Genomic DNA, 27709 nt, shown 5'->3' on the forward strand with positions numbered 1-27709 from the left:
AAGGCACGCCTGCAGGCACAGATGAGGTAAACACCAGAAGCCAGATGCCAGTGAGACATAATTAGGTTAGTTACTAATTAGGAACGGGAGGGATCATGTTCTGAAGCAAGACTGTCTGAATAAATAAGTCCCCTCAGGCACAATCTGCCAGGGGACAAGGGCTCATGCTGAGCCAGCCAGCAAAGTGCCTTCCTAAGACACACACACACACCACACACACACACCACACACACACACACACACACGCACACATGCACCCCTTCCTTTCTATACCTCTCACTTCAAAATTTTCTGTTGAAAAAGTCATCTCACAGATCACTCAAGTGGCCACAGGAGAAACTGTTCATCAGGGGTCCTTGGCTCTTCTCATGTCCCTTCCACCAGCCTCCGGGTCTCCTGAGTGCAGGACTTGGTTTGACTTTGATTTCTTGTCTACTTGTCCCCGTGTATAGCTGACTACATTAATGTGTTAAAATTACTTGCAGTCTGAGTGGGGCAAGGTCCTCTGAGATTCACTCCACTTACCAACCCCTTGGCTGGGCTGGGCTGGGCTGAAGCCTGGCCTGGCAAAGCTCTTGGTTCCCCGCTGCTCCTGCCACTGGCCTCTCCTTCACAGGGTACACAGGACCTCTGTCCGTCCCTGGGATCATCCCTACTCAGGGCGAGGAGGTGCCTGAGAGTGGCCTGGGCCCCTCTTTCCAGCAAGAATGAGGGTGGTGCTTGGCATCGTTTGACCCTTTCTGTTAGCCCGCTGTGGCCTTAGGCTGAAGCCACTGCAGGGCACTGCCCTGTGGACCACGGACCAAGCACTGCATGCCACCCACATCTAGAGTGACCATCCAGGGAATGACATGAGCAGTCTGGAGGCACCTGTTGCACCAGGACCTTTGTGATTTGAGTTATGACTTCATTTAGCTAACACCCAACACCATGAATATGGAGCTGTTTTCTCCTGGGCATTAAATCCAGGCTGAGATAATTGTACCTAAACATATCTCAATAAAACCAAATAACAGCCCATCAAATCCTCACATTTAAAAAATGATCTATAAATAACAAAATCTGGGTGACAGTAAGGCATAGAATGACTCATAACGTCAATGCAGGATGCCTCACCTGGCCATCTGCTAACTGCTCACTGTTCCTCTTCTGTAGCAGCACTAGCCTAGACACAAGGGTGTGGAACTGAGTAAGATGGCACACACTTGCCCAAAGGAACTTAACAGCTCATGCGGGAGCCAGGCACTTCACAAATCAATCTCTCCTGATTGGTGGGAATGAGAAGCAGGAGAAAAGACAGACAGGGATGGAGGGAAGCTAATTTAGATGACATCAGGTCTCAGAGGAGCCAATGCAACAGCCTTGTCCTCAGCCTGGTGCAAAGGACAAAGGACAAGGCTGGGCTGCTGTCCATAGTGCCCTCAGGTAAACAGTTCAACTCCTCTGGGCCTCTGCTTCTTCAGTGCAGAATGGTGGCTCAGAGTCTCATCTTTCAGGGGTGTTGCTATGGACTGAATTGTGCTCCCTGCAATTCATGTGTTGAAGTCTCAACCCCAACATGACTGGTATTGGAGATGGGGTTTGTAGGAGTTAGTTAAGGTTAAAGGGGGTCATAAGTGCGGGGACCTAATCTGACAGGGTCGGTAGTTTTATAAGAAGATCTCCCTATTGTCCTCAAACTCCTCCTCTCTGCCATGTGAGGACACAGCAAGAAGGTGGCTATCTACAAGCTAGGAAGAGCCTGCACCAGAAAGTGAATAAATTAGCACCTGGCTCACAGACTTGGGTCTCATGATGCTTAAGCTCCTTGTCTGAAAGTTGAGCAGACTATGGCAGCTGTGGAGAGGAAATGACAGGTGAGCTGCAGCAAAGCACACAGCACGGCTGTGGCTCAGCAACTGATGTCATTGTCCCCTCTCTTCCACCATCATTCTCTGAGGGAACCTCACGATGACTTTTCTCCAAGGAGGCTCTCCAGGGACTTGGAAAATAGGGGATATTTCTAACAATAAAAATCTTTCCATTTCTTAACTTTGACACTTGTCAGGAACAGCAAGATTTGGAAATAGGAGGGGGGTTATAAAAATGATAGGAACCGGTAACCAGACACCAAATGACACCCACAGGAAGAACACTGATGTGGGTAGACGGTGGCAAGAATAAACTCTGTCTCCTGTACTGACATATTTCCTTAAGGCTTTACTTCCCTCTGTGTAAGGCTTATCCCATACAGTCCCAGCTCCACCAGGCCTTAATTAGTAGTACTGCCATGCATTAGAATGTTGACTGAAGGTCTCAGACATTTTGGCTTCTGGTATGGCTTGGATGAGTGTCTTCCTGAGGTTTCTATAGAAATTTGGTTCTCAGGGTGGTGGCAGTGGGAGGAGCTTTGGACTTTTGAGAGGAGGGACCTACTGGGAGGTCTTTGAGTCATTGGGAGCACACTCTCAAAAGGGATTGGGGGATTTTAGCATCTCCCTCTCTTTGCTCTAGTTTGAGATGTGACTGCTCACTCTGACAAGTGTCCCGTCATGATGGGTCACACTAACCAGAGTGACAGATAGGGCAACCCAATCTTTGACTTGAACCTTGAGAACCATGGGCCAAAATAAACCTTTCTTTACATCACATGTAGCCTATGTGTGACAGTTAAATGGACTGTCAACTTGATTGGCTGTAGAGCTGCCCAGGGAATTAGTAAAATACACTTCTGAGTGTGTCAGGGTGGGTCATAGAGATGTAGCCTTGAGTACTATATCTAGTTCCTCGCCCCTATCTCTCTGTCACTCTTTCCCTGCTCTGCTTCCACCTGCCATGTACTGGGCAGGTTTGCTCTGCTGTGCCCTCCTTCCACCATGATGTTCCTGCCTTGGCACCAGCTGACTATGGACTGAACCTTCTGAAACCATGAACTGAATTAGATCTCTCCTCTAAGTTTTGGGTGCTGGGTATTTTCTCTGAGCAACAAGAAAGCCGACCAATATGCTGTGTCAGATATTAAGTGGCAGTGATGGGAAGCTAATACAATCACCCTAAAGAGGCAGGCAGGCACTGTGCAAACTTGCAGTCGACATTCCAAAGTACTATCTGTCTTCAGATCTGCCTTCAGATAAGCAGAAATGATGATGAGGAAAGATTGTTTTTACCTTAGCAAAAAGGATCTACAACATGGCCAGGCCAGGTGCAAACTTTTGGCCTTGCCAGTTCATGAGGGCTGAGTCTGATTGATCCTTACAGGGAAGATTAGCAGAGGAAACCCTGACAACCATGAGGAACAACACTTGTGACTCGGCCTTCATGGGGCACGGCCTGTTTTGCTTACTAAGTGATCTGGCTCATTTTCCTTCCAGCTGGCAGTGGAATTCAATAATCTCATGCCCTTCCCAAATTTTAGACCTGGGAAATGCATTCCAACATTTCAAGGGGGAAAATACCTGTGGAGTCCAAGCCCTAAACAGTGTGGCTTTATGTTTGTGATTCTCGGTTGGTTGCCTGGTTGCAGCTGTACTTGAATTTGGCCTTCTGTGTTTCTGGATCTTGGAACGCTGCAGATGCTGTGTCAAATTAAAAGTCATGTGCCTTTAGTTATCTGAGTGCTGTAATTGAATGGTGCATTTGTTAATAAGGCTTTAACAAATCTGTGAGCATTCCAGGAAGCATCGATTCATTGACCTACCTCTAATGTAAGCAAACGCTGCCAGGGAGTTGCTAACAATAACTCCATCTTTCTGCAGAACTCTCGATTCGCTTGGGTCAAAGTTTATACCTGTTTTATAAAAAATTCAAAAGCAGTTAATCAAGGTTGTTCATAGTACATTTGTCCTAAGATATCTCTGCTGTTCCTCACCCAGCACTATCATAATAACCAAAGCCACAGAAATCAAATAAATGGGCTTTTGGTTAAATTATGGAAAAGACTAAGCCAGGAAGAACACTTTGTAAGCAAGCTCTTACTGAATGATAAAGGGACCTGTCCAGTGTGTGCCTGACTGTGGTCAGAGGGCTGTTTACCTTTACCTAAAGAGAAATGCTGGCAGTAAGCCATAAAAATTACCATGTTCACCATCTTCCTGCTTCAAAGTAGGCTTCAGATTAGCAATGGCTGGATCAATTGCTGCGAGTATGTTCTTGGGAACTAAACACCAAACAGAAATATTTTAAAAACGTGGTATACTTATTAAAATTGTATATTTAATATATTCTTGAGTACTTCTCTACCCTAAAGAAAGATAAATTTGAGTCATTTGTAGGAAAATGGATGCATCTTGAGACCATAATGTTAAGTGACATAAATCAGACACACAAGCTTAAGCATCACATAGTTTCTCTTGTATGAGAAACCCAAAGTATAAATAAAAAGCAGAATAAAAGACAGATGATAGGAAGTAGGGAGGTAGATCTTTCTAAAAGGGAAAGGGATCAAAAGATAGAGGGAGGTGGGAGGGAAAGGAAAAGGGTTGAAAAAAGGAATTAATATGTATCATGTACATGTATGAATTCCTCAACAGGCATGTAAGCATTATGTACTACAAACATGTACTGATAAGAAAATAAATTAAAAATATGTTTAAGGTATAATGTAGATAATATTTAAAACCACTTTTCAAATCAGATGAAGAACTGCTCAGTGCCTTTCAGATACACACATACACACACACACACACACACACACACACACACTCCCATGTACACCAAAGGTACCTGTATGGTCATCAAATGTCCCAGAAAGGTGAAATTAAAGGGCCATTTTTGCAATATTAAAAAGAAAACATGGGAAATAAATACACAAGTTATAGTATAGCCATCCAGTGGAATGTAATTAATAACAAAATTAAGTATTAATACATGATGGAAGGATGATTCCCAAAAACATTATTCTCAGTAGAACCACATATTGTAGGATTTCACTTACATGAAATATCCAGCAAAAGTAAAACTAGAGACAGAAATAAGATTAGTGGTTCCCTGGGACAAGAGGCAGGAAAAGGAACTGACTGCTAATGAGACCGGAAAACTTTTTGGGATTGTGGAAATATTTTAAAGTTGGAATGTGGTATTGCTTCTTGACCTTTTGTGTAAGATCAAGTGTAGCAAAACTAGAGTGTGGTGATGGTTGCACAACTCAAAATTTATTGAGTATCACTGAATTGTATTTACTCTAAATGAGTGACTATTAAGATATATAAGTAACTCCTCAATAAAGCTTTTAACTCATACATGAACTTCTCTTTGGACACACTACTGAGGCCAGAACCATGTGGTGCCCAGAGAGCAGGCAAAGCAGCTGACAAAGACAGCAGCAGCTGACAGAGCAAAGCACGAATTGTGAACGACCAAGCCCACTGCCTGCTGCAGGCTGCGAGAAGAGAGAGGAAACCGAATACTCTTGCTGCAGAGAATTGCTTATTTATGTTTGTCGTTGAGCTCAGCTGATATCTGGGAAGTGGCAACAGGAAGTAGAAGTGAGGCCAATACAAACTGTGCAAGTTCAACTTCATTGCTTTATAAAAAAAAAGAAACTGGTAAGACATCTTCAGCAGCGAGAAAACCTCATTTCCTTTCTCAGGGTGCTTAACTAAATTTCTTTAGGGGGATGTCCCAAGATCAACAGTCAGAGGACATTCCTCGATCAGGAACTGTCCATGTATAGGAGGCCCTGGTGCCACCAGGCCAGTTAGCAGCAAGAGTCACAAGAGGCCATGATAAGTGGCCTTTGGCCACCCATGGGGCTCACCAGGACCACGGCAGCATCCAGAGAGCTGAGCTGCACTGCCACCACATACTTTCTAACTAAATAACTCGCTCATTTCTGGGTCCCAAGAATGATGCCCCTACAGACAACGTGTCCTCTCTCCCTGCTAGCAGTGGTACTTCTTTCTCACATCTGTCTCTTGGCTCATTCTCAAAACAAGACCTGAGAAGAATCTCTGCTCTCTGCAAATGCCTTTACATTGAAGAAGGAGTCAGAATTTTATAAAGGAGCTCAGAGAAGAAAGATCTGCTAGAATGATTTTTTTTAGAATAACCAGGCTCTTGAGATTACATCGCCTGGGTAGAATACATTATGAGAAACTTGCCCGTTTATCATGGGAAAATGACTGATGTTAGAAGAATCTTTTAGGCTATTTAATGTAAAGTATGTCAATACAACTGCCAGATTTTTCAAACTGGCTTAGAATAAGGATGGGAGCTGAGGTATAATTTGTTATTCCTCAAGCCTGCTTTTCTCCACTTTATTTGTTTGTTTGTTTGTTTTCTGAGGCAGGGTCTCTGTGTAGTTCAGGCTGGCCTTGAACTCACTATGTAGCCCAGGCTGGCCTCAAACTCACAGTAGTCCTCCTGCCTCAGCCTCCCGAGTGCTGGGATTACAGGTGTGTGCCACCATGCCTGGCTTCTCTCCACTTTAGAAGCATTCATGAAAACTCTCAAAACACTCTTTGTGGAGTTCCTAATATGTGCCAGGCCCTGTTCTGGGAAGTTTAAATGATGCGTTTTGCATAATCCTTCAGTGGCCTGGCAAATATGTATATTATTCCCTTTCCTGCAGACGGGACAATTAAGGCTCAAAAGTGCACATATCCGTAGGAAGAGATAAAGCTTCAACTCCTGGTGTGCTTTGAACAAAACACCCTCACTCTTTCCTCTATGCTTGACTGACCCTGACACATTTAGCCTTTGGGAATTGGACCAAAGATTATAATAGAGGATTCTAAAGATGATAAAGTGCTTTTCACTCAGGCAGTCTCTCTTGAGTCTGTGGAGCTGAAACCAAAGATGATGATCCTAATGGACTTAGGTGTTTGCTAAATTTGGGCATAGACTTCACCTTGATCATCTCATTGGTTGATTGGTTGACCGGCTCAATAAACTAATGTCAAGCCTGATTCAGTGCAGATTTTAAGAAAAATGCCATCACAGATTGAACTCAGGGACCCAAATGATTCTTTACATTCATGACAAAAATGATTTCTACATGATAGTGACCACTTGTCCTCAGTAGGTGTCACAAAGGCCTGAGCCCCTCCAAACCCTGCACCACATCCTGTCAGCCCCCATCCCTTGGGAGAAGTTGTGGGACCCTTGGGGAGGCAGAAAGGGCACCCTCAAAATGCCCATTTCCTCCTCACATAAAAATCCACAATCCAAACATGCCCTGTCTGACCTCAGCCTCCTAACCTTTATGTGGATGCCTCCCTCCGCAGTTCTGTTCCTTGTTCAACCCTCCTTCATCTCAAATTTTTCCCCAGCATAGATTCAGCAGTCCATCATTATAATTACTCACTGGAAATCTATCAGCTTCAACTCTCTTCCCTCCTTGCTTGTTGCTGCTGAACTTGGAGAAACACTGTTCTTCATGTCTACTCTTGGGCAGCTGAGCCCTACTGGGAGTAACCATCCAACTGGGTAGACCAGTTGTCCCTGAGAACTTTGCCCACTAATCCTACACAGGCTTTCAATGCACTGAGCAGTGCAACTGCAGTGGCCTTCTGTCTCCATGGCACTTCTGTCAAACCTTCCCTCATCTCTACAGACCTCTTTCCTCTTACCCCATGCCCCACAGCAGGTGACTTCATCTCATAGTTTTTTGAGACAGAGGTCATGTGATGGAAACTCCAAGACCTGCCTGCATCCACCATATTCATGGCCTCTTCCCTCCTGTTACAAGAGATATATTGCACCTTCTTGTCAAAGATCAATCCATCCTCTCAGCTTCAATGAGACCCCATCCTTCCAATACACATTGTACTCAGCATCTCCACTTCTCTGTTCCAGATACTTGTCAGATCCATCCAGTGATTACTGTGCCTGCCAGGGCCACTCTAGCCTGAGTCATGTTTGCCTCCTGCTTTTCACCTGTCCTCCCTGTTTCAACTCTGCCCCAATCCATTGTCCCCCTGCACCAGCGAGATCTTTTCCATTGCATCATAAAGATGCAGAGCACATGGAGAGCTCACACTTTTCTTTTATGCTTCAGTCTAGAAGTGATACCATCAGTCACACCTAGTCATGTGTCTATTTCTAAAATCAAAGAGGTAGAGAAACACAGTCTCCCACGTATTCAGAATCTGATTGCTTGACTCCGCTATTTGAAACCTCCCAGGGAATCCCCTCCAAAGACCTCACGGAATCTAATCTGGTCCTGTCTGGCGCCCTCTGACAGTGTCTTCCTTCCCACGAGCACTTCTCTCTCCTACTCATGCTTGCCCAACCACCAGGGCACAGCTTGAAGTTGACCCCAGAGGAAGGCTCAGTTTTGGAATATTACTCACACCAATGCCCCTAATCCAATAAGGCTGCTTCATCCTCTCTCATAATATCCTGCCCTTTTCTGATACAGCACTTAGCACATCGAGTAATGGTAGATTTGTCTGGTTATTTGTTTAATGCCCACCTGTCCCCTGACTTTATCTCATGAGGACAGGGACTATGTTGCTTTGTGTACTACTGAAAGATTAGCACCCAGCACAGCTCCTGCCACACAGAGTGCGCCCCCAGTGTGCAGAGTGAGTGAATGAGAGAAACCAAGCTTTGGTTGGGACATATGGACCCTCACACGCACACTACCACCAAGATCACCTTCTTGATGTTAGCTAAGAAAATTCATAGCCCTCATAACTCTGCTTGCCTCATCCTTTAAGCACATTAGAAAATTCCCCTATTGGCAAGTTAAAGTCCTGCGTTTCATCCAGCACTCATCTGAAGCAGTGGGAAGGTACTGGATTCTCAGGGTGAACTCTGCCGGTTTTGAGGGAACCTCAGCCAGATGGACTCGATGCCACCAAGAATTGCTTAAACACCATAGTAGGAAAAAGATTGTGCAGGTAAACTCAACCTTCCTGCAGTGTGAATGTGGGTGCTATTATTTTGAGAATACATTTATGTAGTTATACCTTTGTACCTATTACAGCATTGATATTGCAGGGAGCAAAATTTTTGGTTCAGCATATAAAAGTCTGGGGATGCAGTGGAATATTATTAGGCCACGAAAAGGAATAAAGTCATGAGATATGCTACAGCATACTTGAACCTTGAAAACATATACTAAGAAGCTGGACACAAGGGTTACATACTTTGTTTCTTTGAAAATAAGATCTAACTGGAAAATAATCAGCCTTGAAAATTAGAGGTCAAAAATGCTAGCCATCACTATGGTAACAGCCAGGACTTATTTTCAATTTAGGCCTTATTTTCAGGGAAACACGGATATGATTCCACTCATATGAAATGTGCAGAAGAAGCAATTCCATAAAGACAGGAGCAGACTGGTGGTTGTCTGGGGTTGGGGATGGGATACATAGTGTGGGTTGGGGGTGAGATGCTAAAGAAATATAAGGATGTTCTTAAATTGATTGTGGTGATGGTTGCATAATTCCATGAATATGTTAAAAACTATTAATTTGTATATTTTAATGGGTGAATTGTATGCACTGTGAATTACATTTCAATAAAGCTGTAACAGCAACAAAAGGCTAGAGATATTTGGCAGGATAGAAGGTATTAAGTTCTCTAGTGATAGAGCTCTTTCTTCCCTTTTGCTTTTATGTTCATTTAAGGAAAAATAGTCAACATATTAGGATTACAAACTGGACATCTATAATACCTCAGAAAATAATTAACTGCTAATTTGCTTTTATATACCTTTGTGAAACTGGAATCTAAACAAAGCAGGCATTTCATTTTATTATTTAAAAACATTAGAAAAACAAAGTAATGCTGCCACCTAACATTTTTAATTGTTTTAGGGGAAGCATTTGATCTGTTGACTCGATGCTGTGAGTATGTAGATAAAACAACTGTTGGCAGCATAGCAAGTTAGTCATTTAGGGCCTAAGAGCAGTGCTGGAAGGTTAAATAGAAACCAAACAATACTTCTGTGAACTTGCATGACACACCAATAAATTTCAGAGCTCCTTAAGAACCCAGATTAGAATCATGGTTCTCAGTGACATCAACTTTATCCCTAGTTGCTCATTATTCTCCTACTCTTCCTATCTACTGCCAATCTGATTGCTAGGAGCACTCTTAAAAACAAATTTTGACCACAGAAAATTCTATTGCTTATCTGATGTGCACGTCATAATAAGAATAAAGGATAGAAAAAGGGTTCCGGAAAGTCTGGGATAACTAGAGGGTTTGGGTATAGAGTTGCTTGGCTTGTTCCAAGCAAACTCCTTCTGTTGATTTGACCACTGGTTCCCAGACAGGCAGGGGCTTCAGGGAGCTTGATGGAGGTTGACTCTTACCACATGCATAGGTAACAGTGAGGTATTTTTTCACTCTTGGCAGACAGGGGCTTCCGAAGTGGTAATTGTTGACAAGGATTTTGCATCTCTGCTTCCCATAGCACCTTCTGGACAGTACTTGTAAAGCTGAGTAAGACAAGCAGTCTGGAAGGGAAAGAGCAATGAAAATTTCAGGTGGCATCCCACACATGGCCACCACATGGCTTATGGTGGTTTCTGTAAGCAGATATACAGAGCTGGATTTAAATCAAGGATAGTTCCTTTGCTTATTTCCTGCCTCATTACAGCACCAAAGATGAGCAGCACCAGGTGCATGGTCATGTACTAGAAAGCCCTGAGCTTGGTTTAATTTTCTGCTGGCACTATCTTGAAATTATGATATAGTTTTGAACAAAAGTACCCATATTTTTGCTTTGAAGTGGGGGCCACAGATTATATAACCGGGCAAACAGGACAGATAAAATATGTATAACATTGAATGAAGTTTCTTGTTTTGTTTTTTTTGTCCTATGTTACTGGGGATTGAACCAAGGAGTGCTCTACCACTGAGGTACATTCCCAACCCTTTTTATTTTTTAATTTTGACACAGGGTTTTGCTAAGTTGCCCATGCTGGACTTGAACTTGTGATCCTCCTGCTTTAGCTTCCCAAGCAGCTGGAATCATAGGCATACACCACCATGTCTGTTCACTTCTTTTATGACCCTTACAACTCTTTGAAATATTTCATTAATTTAAAACTCCCTCTCTGCCACATGAACATAAGCTCTGTAAGGGAATACTTCTAATCATCTAATCCCTACTGCCTGGCCACTGTAGAGGCCCAATAAATAATTGATAAATGAATGAATAGAATGAACTAATAAATACTAGGACATGTTTTTAAAACACAATGACACAATGACTTTGTGATTAATAAGTATTAATTGAACACCTACTGCTATGGTTTGAATATGTCCCTCAAAATTTATATGTTGGAAAGGTAATGGTCAAAGTCATACGTTAATGGTGGCAAAAGCTGGAGTCTTTGGGTAGTGATTAGGATTAGATGAAGTCATGAGGATGGGTCCGCTATGGCTCATTAATGGTTCTATAAGAAGAGACAAGGAGACCTGAGCTAGCACCCTTGCTCTGTCTTCCCACACAACACTTTCCACCATCTCAGATGCAGCAAGAAAGCTCTCACCAAAGGCTGGCCCCATTTCTTGGACTTCCAAGCTTCTTGAACCCAATAAACTCCAGGTATTTTGTTACCACAACAGAAAATGACTAAGTCACCTACAGAGAATGGCTTACGGTCATGCGTACTGTCAGAAAAACCAGCCAGAGGACCCTACCTTGCATTCACAGGATACATGGTGGAGCTGGAGAGACAAAACCCAAGTGAGAGATCAGTGTCTAACAGTAGAACACTGTGAGTAAATATGAGCAAGGCCTGGTACAAACAGAGTCCTGAGATCAAGAGTCAGAAGGACCATTGTTTCTGAAGTGGTGAAGACAGGCTTTAAGCAGGAGGGGCCATGGTCATGGGAGAAAGCATGGATTGGGCAGAGCAGGAAAAAGACAAATGTATGAACCCAAGAGGAATGAGCCAAGAGCACCCAAGAGGGCTGGCCATGAACAGGAGGAGTGAGTGAGAGGGCATCACGGAAAAATGGGAAGAGCACTTGGGGCAAGACTGAGGGCCTTTGAATGCTTAGCCAAAGTGTTTGGGCTTTATCCTGCAATCACAGGGAGCCTAAAGTGATCCCTTCCACTACTGACCTTTGGGGACAGTGGGCAGGATAGCTTGGAGAGAAATGGACCAAAGGCAAGGGATTTAAGTAATACACATTGGAGGAGTTAAGGGATTGAAGAGCAGGGAATGGAGGAGAGAATTTAGGGAAATTGCAAAATTCTATTCACTTATAACAATAGCTGACACTGTGCCAGCCACTCTTCTGAACATTGTATGTCAGCTGATTTAATGTCCCCAATGGCCCTCTGAGACAGGCTGTTTGTAACACACATACACACATACGTGCACTTGAGGATGAGGAAATAGATACAGGGAGGTTCTGAAAGCTCACACAGTAAGAGAATAGCAGGAGTTGGACTAGGTGACCATGGAAAGGGAGCTCCAGAGCCTACAGGTTTGAGCTGAGTCTGCCCTCCAAGTGTCTGGTTGAAGAGAGGAGCAGGGAGGGAGCTACCCAGGACGACTGCAGATCTTACACTGCAGGAATGGGGAACCGATGGTGTTGACCACGACTGAGGGAAGCAATAGAAGTAGGCAGTTTGTAGAATAAATCCATCGGCTTAGTCATTTTCTCAACACTGGGACACAATACCTAATACCCACAAGGGAAAGGAGGAGTTTATTTTGGCTCACATTTTTAGCTCAGAGCTGACTGGCTCCAAGTCAGGAAGACATGTTGGGAGGGTCTGGCGGAAGAAAGCTGCTTATGTCCTCGTGGCCAGGAAGCAGAGAGAGAAGGGTGGAGCTGGGTAGGGAAACACACCCCTCCAGCCCATGCCCCCAGGGACCCGCCTCTTCTGACTAGACCCCACCCCCTAAGAGAAAGCCAGCTCTAAGCTCCCACAATCCAATCACCTTCCACACAGGTGAGGCTTTGGGCCATTTTGGATCTAAACCATAACAATGAAACGTTCAGTAAACAAAAATTACTGTCCTGCATTTGTGATGGAAGTGGGTTTTCAAAAGAATACATCCATCTAGAGCTGCCCGGGGGAGGGGCGGTGGTGAGGCCTGAAGAGCCTGAAGGCCGAGGCTCAGGGGGCAGCTGTAGCAGGCACAGAGGCAGGGACCCCGCGACACAGTCCTGTGTGTGTCTGCTCATATTTTGTAGATGACAAACTACCCTCCAACAATGCTGTTCACCCATATCCCAGAAGCTTTCTCAAGCCCGACCTCTTTCCTTCAGGGTCAGGTTTCTAGAAAGAGGCCTTTTGCCATTTGCCCCTGCCCCTGCCTCTGCTGCATCTCTCCCCACTCCCACTGTGTCCCCTCCTTCCTTTGTGTGCTCTGTCCTACACATACCCCAAAACTAACCCCTTTCGGAGGATCATGGGGACCTGCCACTGTCCTACACAAGAGATGGAAGCCAGTACAAAACCTCCTTTACAGTGGAACTTCTGGTCTCTAAATGTTCTTGTGGAAGGATTCCTTGCCGACCTTGGCTCCCTAGTGCCCTTTACCCTACCTTGTCTCTGATTCTTTTATTCCAGAGCCTTCTGGAGGTCTGTCCACCCAACGCAAGCTCCTTCCTGGGTCTCAGTCTGGGTTCTCTTCTGCCATGTACACCTCCAGCTGAACCACGGTTCCATCCCTGGATCTCCACCTTCAGCCCAGCCGGTCTTCAGAACTCCACCCCAGGGAACAATCGCCTGGACTACCGTTCCAGGATCCCTCCAGCATTGAGACGAAGTCATCATCTCATCCCACTCACCACCAACAGCCAAGCAAGACAACCTACCCTGCCTGTTTGCCCGGATTTGATCCCTGGATTCCTGTTCTTGGCCTCTGTGGCTGATACACTGTCACAGGAGCCCCAGAGCAAAGCCAGTTTCCTCCTCCTTCTCACACCCTCCCACCTGATAGGACACCAGAATCCAGAACAAGAGGATTAGAGAGGAGAGCAAAAAACTCTGCAAAGGGGAGAGCATAAGTGATAACAGAGCAGAAGTGTCAGGAATGCAGGTATAGTTGCATCTGAAATCTGTGGCCCAGCTAGAGGAAAGTGAGAGGTGGATGGTCAGGGCACTAGGAAGTTAACAGCAGGGGAAGAAGTGTGTACCTTAAGTGTTTGTCTGGAGTTTTCAGTTTAGGCCATGGAGAATATGGGAGTATTACCCATAATGCTTACGGAGCGAACACATCACCAAGGAAGGAAAGTTTATGGTTTGTCAAGACCCAGCCCCTCACTGTGGGTTTCTGGGAATGCAGTGGGTCTGGAGAGGGCTGAGGACTTAATTCCTCCAGTGGGCTCAGCTATTTATGGCCGAAGCACGTGTTGTGGGTGGTGCTGAATCAGCCTGATGATCACAGGGTCCTATGGAAGCCAAAGGTGCTTGCATGGAAGACAGATTAGGGCTGTGCTATGGTTTGAATGTGTCTTCCCAAAGTTCATGTGTTGGAGACTTAGCCCCCTGAATTCTCTGAATCCTATGCTGATGGTATCTGGAGACAGGGCCTTTGGGTAATTATTAGGGTAGATGAGACCATGAGGGTGGGGCCACCATGAAGGCATTACTGGCTCTATAAGAAGAGAAATTAAGACCTGAGCTAGCACACTTGTTCTTTCTTACCACGGAACACCCTCTGCCACATTATGATGGAGAAAGAAAGCCCTCCCCAGATGCCAGCACCATGCTCTTAGACCTCACAGCCTCCAGAACTGTGAGTCAGTTAAACTTCTCTTCTCTATAAGTTATTCCATATCAAATATTTTCTTATAGCAACAGAAAACAGACTAAGACAAGCTAAAATAATAGACCAACACATCTGCTGAAAGAAAAGCATCAGAAAGAGAAGCAAGAGTCTCCAAGTCAGGGAGAAATTCATGCTCCAGGTAACCTAAAAGGCTCACACACAGAGGGCTACACCTGTGAGTCAAATAGGTGAGCACAGTGTCTGGCCCAATCAAGAAATGGTAGTTCATTTTCCAGGAGCACTGTGATCAAACTATATTCCAAGGACCTCCAGGGTTCTAAGGGGGCACACAAAGGAAGGCACAGATGTAGAAGGATAGAGAAAGGGAGGAAAGCTCATGTCTCAAGGAAGTTCAACTGTCATCTCATATAACTGGAGTCCAGGACAGGAAGCATCTATAGCTGAATATTAAAAAGTTAGAAAGACTATATCCTTTGTCTTTTCAGGGACGGACAATTAAAAAAATATATACTCAGTTCTCTGTATCTCCAAGTCCCACATCCTCAGATTCAACCAACCACAGATAGAAATATTAAAAAATTTCAAGAAAGTCCCCCAAAGCAGAACCTGTATTTCCTGTGCACCAAGTACTACACTGAATCCATGAGAATGAAGTGATGTGTAGGCATTGTCCTGAAAGAGTGAACAGATAGTCTGGCACACACACTAGTGCCTACTTCCCACATGTCTGGCTTTAGAATGTGGATTCCTTTTGGAGGCCAGGAGGGTGCCTGATCTGTGAGTTGGAACCTCCAGTGAGAAAAGCTGCCTCCTCCAGGGACATCTTTAAGCTGTCACTGTTCTGTTTGTTCCCTATCAGCTCCTCTCAGCAGCTTGCTCTGGGCTTGGAATTAGTCCATCTTTCCTCTGCCTGCTTCAGAATATTCTGGTCTAAAGGATGCATCTCACTAGACCTACTTTGGTAGCTCCTTTTGAGTGACAAATACACAAAGCAAGTAAAGAAGTGCATGAAGCTGAGACAGAATGCTCGAGGGGCTTTTCTATACCAAGTGCCAGAAGTGTCAATTACACTCTTGTGAAGAGCAAGTTCACTTCTACAGATTGAGTGTCCCTAATCCAAAACCCAAGCTTTTTCAATGCTGACACAACCCCTCAAATGGAAAATTTCACACCATGAAATTTCATGCACAAAATTATTAAAAATATTGTTTAAATTATATTGGTATTGTTTAAAATTACCTTCAGACATTGTATACAAGGTGTATATGAAACAAAAAATAAATCTCGTGTTTAGATGAAATCCCCAAGATGTCTTATGTATATGCAAATATTCCAAAATCAAAATTCAGAACACTTCTGGTCTGAAGCATCTTAAATAAGGAACAGTCTACCATCAGTACAGTAAAAAGCACATCACTGGGGTCCTCACAGGCCACCTAAGCTCAAGTCAGAGCTTAATGAAGAGGCTGTTTGCAGAGGTGGGGATGGAAGAAGGATGTGGGGCACAACAAGAATGGTGCAGAACTCAAGGACTAGGAAGAGCTCTTGTTAGCACATCTCCCCGCAAAGGCCAGGACAGAGATTTCCAGAACAGAGTCGAGGAAAGCTCCATGGAAAGAACTGCTGAACAGAGCAGTGCCTCTGGCTGATATAGTAGACAGAGGGAGTGTCAATTTGTCAATTAGTCAATTTGATTGGCTAGAGATTGTGGAGCACACTTCTGATGTGTCTGGGTGGATCATGGAGGCATGGCCTTGGGTCACCTCTTCCTCTCTGACACTGTTACCCCGCTTTGCTTCCTGGCTACCATGAACTAAGCAGCTTTCTTCCACCACACCCTTCTGCCATGATGTTTCTGTCTTGGCACTAGGTGACCAGGGACTGAATCCCCTTAAATCATGAGCCAAATTAAACCTCTCCTCCTTTAAACTGTGGGCACTGCGCATTGTGTCCCAGCAATGGGAAAGCTAATACAGTGGAGGGCTTTTGCTGTGTCACACTGGTTGCTTCTGTGACTGGCTCTTCTATTATCAAACAACCCTGAAGGCAGGCAGAGTGTATGCTTCACTACTGTTTGCCCAGGACTTCATATCTGTTAACTTCACCTTGACTCTATTTCCATCCTGTTAACATGAGGAATATATTGCTAAAAATTATTTTTAATTATTTCTAAAATTTTTAATTATTTTAAATTATTTTTGATAAAAATTTTACATACTATGGAGTCCAATGTGTTATTTCAATACATGCATGCAATGTAAAATGATCAGATCAGGATAATTAGCATATGCATCATCTCAAACATTTATTATTTCTCTGTGTTGGGAACATTAAACATCCTTTCTTCCAGCTATTTTGAAATCTATAATAAATCGTTGTTCGCTATAGTCACCCTACTGTGCTATAGAATTCTAGGATCCTTTCCTCTCGGCTAACTATATTGCTATGCTGGATCACCCACCTCTCTCTATTCCCCATCCCCTCTACTCTTTCATCCTCTGGTAACCACTATCCTATCTTGTTACTTTGAGATCAACTTATTTAGCTTCCACATGTGGCTGAGAACAGGTGATATCTGTCTTTATGCCTTGCTTATTTCATGTAAGGAATACCTTTGTCACTGTATTCCTGTGAGGTGTGTACCAGATGACTGCAGAAGTGAAAGTCCACATAATGTTAGCTGCTCTCATCAGCTGTCCCTAATCTTGAATGACGAATCTGCTGTGGTTAAGATTCCAGAAGATCATCTGCCTATGGCAGCTGTAAGGAGCAGAACAGACCAGTGGCTAGGATCATGAAGCTCCAGTTTTCCCACTTGGACAACAAAGATGCTAGGAGCTGATGCATTGGCTGATGTGACTATTACATGAAAACCTCTGTGTGGAGTGTCCAGTGCCAACACTCAGTGTATCTGAGTTTCCGTCATCATCTAGTCACTTTGTTTCATGGTGCTATAGTTTGGATCTTAATGTCCCCCATAGGCCTCTATGTTGAACACTTAGTCTCACCTTGTCATTACTGGAAGATTAAGGAAACTTTAAGACACAGGACACCATGGAAGGTCTTCAGGTCATCAGAGATGTGCCCTAGAAAGGGGTGTGGGGAACCAGGCTCCTTCCCCTACCTCTTTCGTTGATATCCTGGCCATGATATGAGCAGATTTTCTCTACCATGTGCACCCCACCAGGATGTACTGCTTCACTAGAGACCCTAAAGCACTGGGGCCAACCAATCATGGAGCAGATCCCAGAAAATAGGAGCCAAAACAAACCTTTTGTCTTTATAAGTTGATCACCTCAGGTATTTTGTAACAGTACTAGAAAGCTGACCAACACATGGGACAATGGTACTTTTGGAAAAGGCTTACAGGATTTTGACAACTTATAGTCTGAATTGTATTCCTTCTTTGGACCTATGATGTAGAAAAAGCTTACATGTTATGACATTATCAGAACTAAATATTAAAGCTCAAAACCTGTGTATATAAAAAATTAAGAAAGAAGGATGACTATAAAGATGGTAGCAGAGGATATTTCTAGTTAGTGGGAAAGAGGCAGGAGTTTTCTTTCCCCTTACTGATTTTAAAAACTTGGAAAGCTTTAAAACATTTTAAAATGAGAGTATAAAATTAAGTTTCTTAAAAAGAAAAAATTCATGTCTGGATAGAAGACAGTTTTTGAGTAGTGAGAATCTGGAAAGCCATTTTTTTTCAGAAATATAAAGTTTTCTGTAAATATTATATTAAATTACTCTTTTGTATAACTTAATATGTCCCAGAAGCCATGAAAAGTTTATCTAGGAGTAAAGACAGATCATTTCAATGTTCTTCCAGTTTATTTTTTTTATTGCTTTGTGGATGCACGGGTTGACTGAGGATATTTTTGTTGTCTTTAGGAAACTCATTGTTATTCAGGGTCCTTAGCTGACTGGAAGGAAGAAGGGTTCTGTTTCTCCTCAAATAAACTGAAGCACATCCTCAAGAGTAAGGCAGCCAAATGCCAGCCCTGTTCTCCATGAAACTTCTTTTCCTAAGTAGGAACGACCTTGACTCTCAAGAGATGCTGGGTGGAATGGATGATTACTGCCTATGTAGGAAAGAAGTCATAGTGTGAATTCAAGACTTTATCTTAAAAGTATGATGCTGTAAAACATACTGCTTGTTTTTTTTCTCTTACAAAATAAATATATGTTCATATTTTAACAGTACAGATAAGCTAAAGCTTGGGGGAGGGGAATCCCAAGTAAATCCCACTATCAAGAAAAACATTATTGGGCCGGGGATTTAGCTCAGTGGTTTTGCCGCCTGCTGCGCAAGTGCAAGGACCCGAGTTTGATACCCGGTACCAAAAACAAAAAAAAAAAAAAAAAAAAAGAAAAAGAAAAAGAAAAAAATTATTGTCCTATAATGAACATCCTTCTAGCCACTTTTCAGTGTATAAATGTCCTTTCTCCTCAATGGCATCACATTTATATTACCTTGTATGCTATTCTTCGCCATTTATTAATATACTTGTGAACATTTTAACATAAGCATTATTTTAAAGAGCTGCATTGGTTTTCATGTTATGGGTGTACCAACTCTGTTTGCAGTACCCTATTGGAGGACATTCAGATGATTTCCATTTTTGAATAATACAAGCAATGCTTTGTGGAACATTCTTAGAGCTAAATATTTGTGTGCAAGCTTAATGGTTTCCATCAAAATTCTTGGTCATACATTGCTTTGTCAGGGAATATTCAAGACATTAAGGCTTCCACCCATACTGCAAAACTGTTATCCAGAAAAATGGTACCAAAGCTTGCTGCTTCCAGAATTGCATGAGTGTCCTAGAAAACATATGAGTTCTTAGAGCTTTCAGAGCATATATGCTTGACCATATTCTTTAAGGCTAACAGAAGAAGAAATAGATTCCCAGATATAAGACCAGAGAGGGTCCTGGGAGCACTAATGATTGGGATGGTTTAGATTTTAATGTTCCCCAAAGGCCATGCACTAAAGGCTTGGTTGTCAGTGGGTAGGCTTTGGTGAAATGATTGACTCACAAGGGCTCTAAATGCTCTAACTTCATTAGGGGATTCATCTATTTCTGGATTTAAAATTTCAATGGCATTATCAGGAGGAGATACGGAAACTTAGGAGTTGAGACCTACCTGAAGGAGTAGGTCATCAGATGTGCCATTGGGGACCATATTTTTGTCCCCATCCCTTTTCTCTCTGGCTCTCTCACTCTGCATCCCAGCTGTTAGGAGATGAGCAGCTTTCCTCCACCACCCCCTTCCTCCATGATGTTCCTGCCTTGTCACAGGGCTGAAAGCAATGGAACCAGCCAACCACAGACTGACGTCTCCGAAACCATGAGCCAAAACAAGTCTTTTCTCCATTTAACTGATTTGGTCACAGCAACTGAAAGGTGACAACACAGTGACAGACAGTGGACATTTTACACTTTTACACTTTTAAATTACCCTGGGAGGAAGATCTCGTCTTAGTGTGAAAGAGCCCATAATGTCATTCCAGGATGTGGACCAAGGAAACTCAGGTCTGATTCAGGTTTGACCATATCTTTGTTCTCACTCAGTGCTAAAACAGTTGCAGGATCCTGCTGTTGTTTTTTTAATGATTATTTCCCTCCGGCATTGATTTTATTTGCACCCTGGCAACTCTCCCCCCATACATGTGATAACACGATATTCAACCATTTTAATTTTTATTTTTTGGCAGTTGTTTGACACCAAGACTGAAGTGAACTGCCCTTCGCAGCCTGTGTTTATCTAGATAATTGGGCTGGCTGCTCTTAAGTGGCCCTGTTTTGGCAGTGGGAGCTCTTGGCACCTTGATGTTTGGCTGAAAAGCCCAGGCCTGCCCACACTTGGCCTTGAGATGGCCCCGGCTGGCCTTGAGGCCCATTGTGTGATTTTCTCACTCTCTTATTAAGGAAATAGCAGAATCCCTGGAGGCCACCCAGAAAATGTAACACAGCAGGAAATTACGCACCACAGTGCATGGCCAGCCAGGGGACTTTCTGCAGGCTGCATTCTCATGCCCAGTTCCTTAGGAAGGTTCTCTCCCTCATTGTATGAAAATGCTCCTCTGTTGATGCTGGTGGGGACCAATGACGCCCATCACTTTCAGGGCTCCTTTCAGTTTCCCTTCCCTCTGAGGTCTAAGTTATGATGGGCCTGACTGCTGAAAGAGTTTTCATGAACGCCTCTGAGTGAGCTGCACTCAAGATGAAGAACTCAGATCTGGCTCTATATGGACCCACGGGATAGTACAGTGTCACTCTGGAGAAAGTCTCCCAACTGGCTTGCTCTATCCATCTTTGCTTGTACTTAAAAGTCGTGGTCATCCGCTTTTGTATGAGTTTGCTAGGAATGCTGTAACATGTACCAAAGGTTTAAATGTATTTTCTCAGTTAATGGAGGCCCGAAGTCTAAGATCGAGGTGTCAGCAGGGATGGTTTCCTCTGAGGTCTCTCTCCTTGACTTGTAACCGGTCATCTTCTCCCTGTGTTTTCACATGGTCATCCCTCTGTACGTGTCTGTGTCCTGATTTCCCCTTCTTATAAGGACACCAGTCGTACCAGAATAGGGCCCACCCCTGGGGGTTCATTTTAACTGAAGCCTCTCTCTAAAGAGCCTATCCCCATATAAGTTCACATTTTGAGTACTGGACTTCAACAAGTGCATTGTGAAGAGGGGACACGAGTTACCCAAAACAGCCTTCAGGATGGTCCCCAGTGACCATCACCTCCTGTGATTCAAGTCCTTCTGTAGCCTGTTCTCACAGTGCATAACAGCGGGTCCCTATAGCCCAGAGTACGGCAGAGACACAGTGTACACTTTCCCTTTGCTCTTCTGCGTCAGTTTCTTGGGAGAGGCCAGCTGCCATATCACGAGGGCAACCAAGAGACCCACGTGGGAGGAGTTGAAGCCTTCCACCGAAAACCACCATCCTACCAGGATGAGCTGGCCACCTTGGATGGCCCACCCAAGGGTGACTGCAGCCCAGGCTGTAATCTCATGGGACCCTTGAACAAAACCCCGGGTAAGAACTGCTGTACGAAACTACTCCTGAATTCCTATCCCACAGCAACTGTAAGACAGATAATACATGCCTCTTTTTAAGCCATCACAGATTGCAGTATTTTGTTACAAAGCCATAGAGAACAAATATAGATTTTGATACTTGGAAGTGGTTGCTAAGGTAAGAAAATACTAAGACTGTGAGACAGGCAGTGGGCGTGAGCTGGAAAGGCCTGGAAGAGGGTTTCAGGGAAAGTCTAAGGATCTTGAAGAGAATGCCAGCATTTACAGTCTTTATACCCTGAGGCCAACTGCAACTTTGGGCCAGAGCTTCCCAGCTTAACAGAGAATGGCTGTAGATATGCTGAGGTGTTCCTTCAGGTACCCAGGCTGCCCCAGCCACTGTTTTGGCTTTGAGCAGCTGTCTCTTTGCGTTTCACCCCACTGTGGCACATGAATATAATTGTCCATGTGCAGGACGATGGAAAGTAGATGGTGAAGCTCAAGATAAGGTCATGGTGTGTGACAGACACTGGCCACTTCAGTGCCCGCCTCCCCGGGCCAGGCCAGCCTGATGTATTGCAGATAGAACCCACTTAGGGTATCACACAGAATATTGGGGCGCTACTGTCCTCCCTCTGGGCTTTTTTGAGAAAGGTTCTTGGAAATGTTCAGTAGAAGCATCTGTCCAATGGAACAGTACTGGTAACCAGGGACTGGGTAGCCCTGGGAAGGCTTACAGGAGCCTGAGCGCATCACACCTATAAGTTGGGGCTCATACACACGTATTCTGACTTCTATTAGGGGGCTCCCTCTCCAGGCCACTCAGCCTGCTTCTGTTGAATTTATTCTACACATCACACGCACACAAACACACACACACACACACACACACACACAGTAAGCAACAACAACTGAAACTACTACAAGTTCAGAAATAACAGACTATGGAGGTGGGATATTTACTGCAAGAAAAGCACATAAATGTTAACTCTCTTTACTCTGCCAGGAGCTCATCAATTAATAAATAAAGACCAACAGGAAAAGAAAAAGAAAGTCTAGAGAAACAATGTGTGTGAGAACTAACACAGTAACCATAAAAACATAAGGAACTCTTCAAGTCATTCATAACACAAGAAAGGCAAATTAAAACAATACTACAGGGCCATTTTCGACCTCTTACATTGGAAACATTCAGGGAAATCATACAGAAGGCTGCCAAAGTTGCAGGGAAACTCCGGTGTGCACTTCAAGTCCAAAGCACATGAGTTTGTCCAAGTCTGGCCCATCATTGCACTTCACTGTTTACACAAATAAGTTGGTACACAAGGTTTTTGGAAAGAACTCTGAGGATACATACGATGAATTATAAACTGGCCATGTCCCCTTTTGGTAGAAAACATCTGCAAATTTATCCCAAAGAAATAATCTAGAAGACATGAAAAGCTACAGGCACAAACGCATTATACATTATTTGTAATATGTGGAAAGTTCGAGACCATGAAGAATATCCAGCCACTAGGGAATAATTAAATTGTGTAATATGTCCCTGTCATAAGATGGTAGACATGATCGACATTGTTAGGATCTTGGCCACATGGAAAACTACTCATGATACAAAATTCAAGGAAAGAAAAGCAGAATGCAAATTGCCATTATGTAAAACCTGTTATGCTCAGGCACCAGGACTTGGAAGAAATTTAGAAAAATAAATATCTTGGTCTTTGATGGGCAAATTTGTAGCTCAATCTTTTTCTTATTTCTGTTAAGTGTTATTATGATGTTTGTGCAGAAGAATAACGATGATGGCTATGATAATGTTTTAGAAAGCCCTGGAAATGTCTCTCTCCCTAGTTTCGAGGTGCTAGAGCCACACTCTGCTCTTGTGGGAACCGGAGTGGTGCCCACTGCAGGGTGCTTTCTGGAAGCCCCGGGGTCTTCCCTGCATGTGCCCCTGCTGTGCACTCCAGGTCCAAAGCACGAGTTTGCCCAACTCTAGTTCATATGCAAGAGGAGAAGCACACAGCGCACCCCTTCAACCAGATGTTCCAGGACACAAATTGCAGAGCTTTCGATGAGAACCACTCCTGGCTCATTCTCTCATCCACCCGAACTCACACCAGGGTCTCAGGTTAAGGATAAATAGCCCTTTCCCCTTCTTCAAAGCCATGTGGCTGAGCTGCAGGAATAACTGGGAACATAGATCAGTGATCTCATACATACACTGGCAGCCTGTGGCCCGGATGTGGCCTGTAGGCATGTTTTGTTTGGCTCACATAGTGTTTTAAAAGTTGGAACATTTCACATTTTTTTAAACCCGGATTTCCAGCATCTCATGAGCAGTTAGAAGCTCTGACAGCATCAGGCCTACATTCAAAGACTGTGACCAAACAACCATCGCTCCACAGGAGCTGGGTGTGGGCGACTCCACATGCTTAGGAAGGGTTCTGATTCATTCATGCAGCTCAGGGCTCACTTGAGCACCTACTCTGTGCTGGATGCTGTTGTACTTGCTGGGAATTCCACACAGTCAGTCCCTGCACAGCTCAGCTTCTGTAGAGATGCACCATACACACATAACACAGACTATTTCCACGCTAGAAGAAAAATCAATCAGAAGGCTAGCTCTGAAGGGCAGGGGCAATGAGGCATTGAGTTGGTAGGTGCTGGAGAAACCTCTCTGAGACAACCTCAAAGTTGATTCTTGAATCATAAGACACAGCCAGCTACACAAAGGAATGTGGTGAGAACAATCCTGGCCAAAGGATCGGCTTGTGCCAAGGCCCAGGGTTATGAATGCTCCAGAGGAAGAAGACAGTGATGCAGGATCACAGTTGGAGACTGTATATTTTCTAATTACACTGGGCAGAGTGCAGGGCTTTACATAGGGAGACCTGTGATCTATTTAATTTAAATAAAATCCCTTGGCTGCTAAGTGAAGAGAGAAGGCAGCCTTAATGGTCCAGATGCCCAGTGGGCTGGGACCAAAGAGGCCAGATTAGAGCTATACTGTGGAGCCTAAAGGACTAGAGTATGCTTTTCAAGTGGGTGACATTAAAACACGTTTACACAAGAGGGATAAACTGGTGGTTTTATGGGAAGTACGTGCCAAATGCAGTTTAAAACTGTAATGCGCAGTTTATCTGGGCCAAGGAGCAAATGATTTCCTGGCATTCATTTGGATAAAGACAGTGTATAGCAGCAAAGATTTATGTCTACACGGACAGGTGAGTTTCCATGTAAGGCTGAGGGCTGGGATGAGCTGACCGCCCTTGACTTTCCCTTTTGGTTCCTTCACCCTGCAAAGGACAAGGTAAGAGGGGCCTGGTTCTTTAGCTGTGACTCAAAAATGCAAGGCAGATCCTGGTGATCAGGGACAATGCCCTTGATGAAGGGACAGAGGAACTGAAGCACTTGATGGTAAAGAGCAGGAGAGTGGGAGAAAGTTAGCAGGTGGTTTTTGCCAGTGCTCAAGCTGTTTATCCTGAATGGCTAAGCAAGGGGCACACTCTTTATTCACAAACCTTCCCACATCAATGATGTTGCATCAGCTAAACTGTTGACCTGAGGATTCTTTCAACTCCCCATGGAAACTCATCTTTTAGCCAGGCTTTTTGCTAACACTTTATGTGCCTGATTATTTTTCCCTTTTAAACCCAATGCCCATTTAACTTCCTGGGAAAATGTAAGGCAACAACCTACTGCATGCAAATCATTGGGCCAATAGATCTAAGTACCTGGCCAAATGAAGTCTGCTTAAAAGAGCAGCTGAAATAGTTGCTTATTGCTGCTTCTCAAGGCACATGGCGCCAAGTTAGAGTCAACAGCTGAGAAATGGGGTGCCTTTTCCCTATACGAAGAAATGGAATATGGGGCAGGGAGGACGGCAGCATGCATGAAGAAGCAACTCACAATGCCCTGCATAGCCTTTATGAGTCCCCTCTGGAAACGTCACTTGAATGATAAAAAGAATTTTTAAATAATGGAGTCCTTTTTCTGTAGAAGGGGACTAGACCAGCAAGGCTTCCTTATTCAGCTAAGGAACTTGGATCACATAGAGAGCCCCTGTAGGATGTTAAGCAGGGAAGTGACAGATCTCCTTTCAAGAAGGATGTCTCTGGCTACCTTGGGTAGAAGAGCAAAACTTAGAGTAGAGAGACTTGTCGAATGGCCCAGGCAATGGTCCTTCACCTAAGGCAGCAGCAGGGAGTAGGTGGCAAGGGCTGGAGACATTGAAGAGAGAAACTCACATTGCTATCTGAACATTTTCAGGTGTTATTTGAGAGGGAGGATGGAGTTTCAGGAAGTCACAGGTCACTTTTGGGGAATGGAACGGAGGGTAGTGCCATTAATAGAAAATGGAGACCCACCCTCACAAATGTCTCTCTGTCCATTTGGCAGCCAAGTTTGTGAAAATAGGAGCCCTGTCCCCCAGATCTAAGGGTCAGTTGGATGCCCATGCCAGCCTTCCTTTAGGGTCTGCCACAACTGTCTCCTAACAGATTTCCCCCAATTTTGACAGAGCAGCCTTCCTAGGACACTGGGTATAGACCTGTATCGGTCAATTTTTAGTTACTGTAATGAAATGCCTGAGGCTGGGAACCTTACAGAGAAAAGAGGTTTATGATGGTTCACAGTTCTTATCCATGGTCAAGGGGCTGCATCTGGTTATGGCCTTCTTGGCAGTGTCCACGGGCAGCACAAGGGATCACATGGAAAGAGACAAGGAACACATGTGTATGTCTCTGCTGGTCTCTCTTCTCTTAAAGCCATCAATATTCAATCCTGGGAACTCCACTGGGATGAACTTATCCAATTCTAATCACCTTCCAAAGGCCTTGCCTCTAAACCCTATAGTTAGATTAAGTTTCTACTCTCTTAATACCTCCCAGTGGAGACTAAATTTTAGCACATGAGCCCTTGGGGGACACACTCACATCATGTGCAAACCATTCTGTCCCTGACCCTTAGGTTCATCCTTCTCTTAATGCAATCCACTCATCCCAATCTCAACAGTCTCAGAGTCTTAACTTGTTCCAACGTTAATTCAAACGTCTGAAGTATCATGTGAGACACAAGGCAAACTCCTTGCAGTTGTGAGTCTGTAAAATCAAGACAGGTTGTCTATTTCTATGATGCAATGGCAGGGCAGGCACAGGGTAAGCATTCCTCTTCCAAACGGGAGAAATAGGGAGACAGAAAGCAATTAGCCCAGAGCAAGGCCAATGCTCAGGAGGGCAGATGTTAAATTCTACAGTTCCAAGTCCGGCATCTTTGCATAATGCAGAGAGGGCTGGGCTCCTAGGGCCTTGGTATGGCTTTCTGGCCACAGCATGTGGTCACTCTCTCATGTAGCCCTCTTCAGTGGGAACTGCATATGGCTCATGGCTATACTTTCTGGGGTCCCTGCTGAGTTTCCACTCCTATGGCTCTGCTAGGCATTGCCCCCTGGGGGACTCTCTGCAAGGGCTCTGACCCAGTGACTAACTTCTGGCTGGCTTCCCACTGTTTCCTTTGAAATCTCAATGGAACCACCATGATACTGTAAAAGCACTTGCATTCTGCACACCTGCAAATTATCACAACACCGAGATCCCAGTCTAGCACTGGCACAAGCTGCAACCAGGCCTGCTTGACTTCAGGCCTTTTTCCAGTTGTTCCCAATGCAAAGGAACTGGCTTGTTTTCATCCCCTAATCACTTTAGCAGTGGTTTTTCAGCCACACCCTTACATGCCTTTCTTAGCTCCTTCCTTGGCCAGGCTGTGAATTTTCCAATTTTTTCTTCTGTGCTCATTTAGCTCCTGACCTCACTGTGAATCTGACTAAAAGCCAATAATGCCCATGCTGTAGACTGAATGCTTTGTTCTTTTGAATCTTCTTTACAAAATAAACTAATCAATCTATCACCTTTAAATTGGGTTTTCCACAAAGTGTTGGTCATAAGAATTGCGCAGAAACAATATAGCCAGGTACTTTGCTCCTTCATAACAAGGATGACCTTTCCTTTAATTTCCAATGGGATCCTTATTTCCAGCTGAGACTAATT

General features: G+C 44.1%; 1 protein-coding gene across 6 annotated transcripts in view; it reads right to left on the bottom strand.

Annotated features, from left to right (window-relative positions):
- Window positions 1–27709, bottom strand: part of Eva1c (eva-1 homolog C) — an 88471-nt gene that overhangs the window by 7047 nt on the left and 53715 nt on the right. For 4 of the 6 annotated variants that reach the window (XM_004842284.4, XM_021256162.2, XM_021256157.2 and 1 more), the window contains 3 exons: window positions 10245–10388; window positions 4055–4135; window positions 3677–3766 (listed from right to left, as the gene is read on the bottom strand). In XM_004842284.4, coding sequence (XP_004842341.1) covers window positions 3677–3766; window positions 4055–4135; window positions 10245–10388 — 315 coding nt within the window. The remainder of the gene's footprint in view (window positions 1–3676; window positions 3767–4054; window positions 4136–10244; window positions 10389–27709) is intronic. The other 2 variants (XM_087213116.1, XM_021256161.2) reach the window with 2 other exon arrangements.

This window comes from Heterocephalus glaber, unplaced genomic scaffold, assembly GCF_053883595.1.
Source record: "Heterocephalus glaber isolate CG9 unplaced genomic scaffold, H.glaber_assembly_v1.0 deba00000122, whole genome shotgun sequence".
In the NCBI taxonomy this organism is placed as follows: domain Eukaryota; kingdom Metazoa; phylum Chordata; class Mammalia; order Rodentia; family Bathyergidae; genus Heterocephalus; species Heterocephalus glaber.